Raw genomic sequence first — 3,537 nt, 5'->3', positions numbered from 1 at the left:
ACATCCCAAGGATTCAGGCTAATCCTAATTTCCTCCAACAAATGAGAGAACAGAGTGGACCTCCCTGAGCTTTCTGGGGTAGTGACTAATGCATACTTTGGAGACCTGCCAGGTTAGAGATGAAATGGATATGGTGACAGAAACTGGAAATGATGTTAATCTATCAAGAGCAGATTAGTGTGAAACACAGTTACACTCACTTCATGTAATTATGAAGAATCTCTTTACTCTTAGTGTTTGGATTTATGAGACAATTAATGTCTCACAGTTTGGTCCAGTGTCATTACACTGAACAAGGAAACTATACATTCCTTATACGTCTAAGGCCTTTTGCCAGTGTGAATTCTCTGGTGCTGAGAGAGGTTAGATTTTTGGCTAAAATACTTCCCACATTTGAGGCAGTCATATGGCTTTTCTCCTGTGTGAACTCTCTGATGATAATGAAGGGTGGAACGAGAGGTAAAAGACTTCCCACATTCACTGCATTCATAAGGTCTTTCTCCTGTGTGAACTCTCTGATGAATAATGAGGTGAATTCTTTGGGTAAAGGATTTCCCACAATCACTACATTCATGAGGCCTTTCTCCTGTATCAACTCTCCAATGTCGAATGAGTATTGAGCTATTGGTAAAAGATTTCCCATAGTCACTGCACTTATAAGGTCATTCTCCATTGTGAACCCTCTAATGATAGCCAAGGGAATAGACAAAAGTAAAGGAGTTCTCACATTCACTGCACTCATAAGGCCTTTCTCCAGTGTGAACTCTCTGGTGTTTAGAGAGGTATGAAAATCTGGCTAAAGGATCTCCCATAATCAGTACATTCATAATGCTTTTCTCCAGTGTGAACTCTCTGGTGTTATTCAGTTGAGAACTATCCCTAAAAGATTTCCCACATTCACTTCAGTCGAAAGTCCTTTCTACTGTGTGAACGCTCTGATGACAATGGAGGGCAGAGTTAGAGGTAAAACATTTGCTGCACTCATAAGGCCTTTCTCATGTGTGAACTCTACAGTGTCAAATGAGTATTGGTCCATTCGTAAAGGATTTCCCACAGTCACTGCACTCGTAAGATTTTTCTCTTGTATGAACTCTCTGAAGATAACAGAGGGCAGAACCAGAGGTAAAAGATTTCCCACGTTCACTACATTCAAAAGCCCTTTCTCCAGTGTGAACTCTCTGGTGTTGAGATAGGAAAGATTTATGGCTAAAGGATTTCCCACATTCACTGCACTCATAAGGCCTTTCTCCTGTGTGAATTCTTCGGTGTATAATGAGGTGCTTTATTGGGTAAAAGACTTCCCACAATCAGTACACTCATATGGCCTTTCTCCAGCGTAAATTCTCTGTTGATAATGCAGGCCAGAGCTAGAGGTAAAGACTTCCTACATTCCCCACATTTATGAGTCTTCTCTCCAGTGTGAACTCTCTGATGACAATGGAGGGCAAAGCTAGAAGTAAAAGATTTCCCACATTCACTGCACTCATAAGGCTTTTCTCCTGTATGAACCCTCCAGTGTTCAATTACATCAGATTTTCATTTAAAGAACTTTCTACATTCAGGGCATTCATAACTCATTTATCCAGTGTGAACTGTCTGTTGCTGAATAAATACGGAGCTATGGCCAGAAGACTGTGCACAATGATAGCACCCATGGCAATTTTCTCCAATGTTACTCTTCTGAGGATAAATGAGGACAAATTCTTGGCTAAAGGATTTCCCACATTTGCTGCACTTGTACTTCCTTGCCCTAGTATGGATTTTTTGATGTTGAATGAGGGCTGAACTTCCTCTAAAAGATTTGCACAGTGACCACACTCATAAAGCCTGTCACCAGTGTGGACTTTCTGGTGCACAACAAATGAGGATCTATACTTGAATTTCCCCCCACATTTACTGCACACAAAACTCCCTTTCAGTGTAGGCACTCTGGTCCTGAACAAGTGTGTGTTTGGGGCTGAAGACTTTCTTGCATTCTCCCCTGGTACAATGACTTTTTTTGCTTTGTAAAGTTTCCATGCAGTAGGTGACTGTATTTGGCTTCTCCCCAGTGTGACTGACCTGTTGCTTCAGATATTCTGAGGTGGCTCAGAAGTCATGCCCAACTTCCTTGCTGGTTAAAGGTTTCTCTGACACATGGAAATTGTAACTATTCACAAATGAAGGCCTGTCCACACTGATTATGAATGGTTTCTCTTGCATGTGCTGCTCCTGGTACTGTTGAGGGTCTGCACTGAAATAAAATACTTTTTCACATTCCCTACACTTCAGTTGTTTCTCGCTGTGTTGTGTACCCTGCTGCTCAGGCTTGAGAGACAATGTAAAGCCAAAAACTTGACAGACCACAAATTTCACAGGGGTGAGTCTTCTGAGAAGATGAAGGCTCCTTGGAAGTCCTGGCCTGTGACACTGCCACAGAAACACTTTGTTCAAAGGAAGCCTCAATTTCTCCTCTCCACTGAAGAAACCCAGTGAGGATATAAGTTCTCCAGCATCACATCACGGTACAGGCATCTCTGAGCCACGTCAAGAATCTTCCATTCCTTCCAGGTGAAGGACAGGGCAATGTTCTCAAAGGTCACACCACCCTAAGGCAGGTCCCTCAGCGCTGCTGCTGCCATCGGACTTTGGCCGGAGGAGGGCTGGAAGCGGCCTGAGGACTCAAGCACTGCAAGGCCTCTCCCAGGCCTAACACGGGTCACCCCGGGCGATGTTACCGAGTCTCAGATCTGCCTCCATGCAGCGGAAACAGGCTCTCCTCTCAGACCTTCTTGATGTGGTCACCTCGATCCCGACACAATGGTCTGAAGCTGGAAAGGACCCAAAGGGCACAAAAAAATCACTGCCACAACGAGGACGCCAGGAGTCTCTTCTGTCATTAGTATTCTTAACAGCGCCTGAAGGAGCACTAAATATCAGGTTGGTGAAATGCAGTTCATTCTTCTTTTTTTGTTGTTTTTTTCTGAGTATAAGTTCTTTACATTGGTGTATTAGTTTATGCTGTACAATGAAGTGTTTCAGCTATGAAATTGAAAGTGTTATTCACTCAGTTGTGTCCAACTCTTTGCTACCCCATGGACTGTAGCCCATCAGGCTCCTCTGTCCATGGAATTCTCCAGGCAAGAATACTAGAGTGGGTAGCCTTTCCCTTCTCCAGAGGATCTTCCCAACCCAGGGACTGATCCTAGGTCTCCTTCATTTCATGCAGATTCTTTATTGTCTGAGCCATGAGGGAAGCCCAAATCAGCTGTTTGTATGTATGTATGTATGTGTGTATATATATATATATATATCCCCCTCCATCTCAGACCTCCCTCCCTCCCCCTCCATCTCAGCCCTCTAGGTCATCACAGAGCACTGAGCTGAGCTCCCTGTGCTATACAGCAAGTTCCCACTAGCTATCTATTTTACACATAGTAGTGTATTTATGTCAATCCTAATCTCCCAATTCATCACACCCTCCTGTTCTCATGTCACATGTCTGTTCTGTAAGTCTGTGTCCTACCTATCCTACAAATATGTTCATCTGTATCATTT

General features: G+C 43.5%; 1 protein-coding gene across 1 annotated transcript; it reads right to left on the bottom strand.

Annotated features, from left to right (window-relative positions):
* Positions 1-320: 320 nt before the first annotated feature.
* LOC123465720 (zinc finger protein 551-like) lies at positions 321-1,536 on the bottom strand (the record flags this gene model as incomplete). Its single annotated transcript, XM_045165525.1, is given in 3 exon segments — positions 321-796; positions 1,118-1,280; positions 1,363-1,536. Coding segments are annotated over 3 exon segments (813 nt in total), but the record flags the coding sequence as incomplete, so codon positions are not given.
* Positions 1,537-3,537: the final 2,001 nt, after the last annotated feature.

Source organism: Bubalus bubalis, chromosome 4, assembly GCF_019923935.1.
Source record: "Bubalus bubalis isolate 160015118507 breed Murrah chromosome 4, NDDB_SH_1, whole genome shotgun sequence".
Taxonomy (NCBI): domain Eukaryota; kingdom Metazoa; phylum Chordata; class Mammalia; order Artiodactyla; family Bovidae; genus Bubalus; species Bubalus bubalis.
The sequence above is the reverse complement of the archived record's forward strand: the minus strand, read 5'-3'. Positions and strand labels throughout refer to the sequence as shown.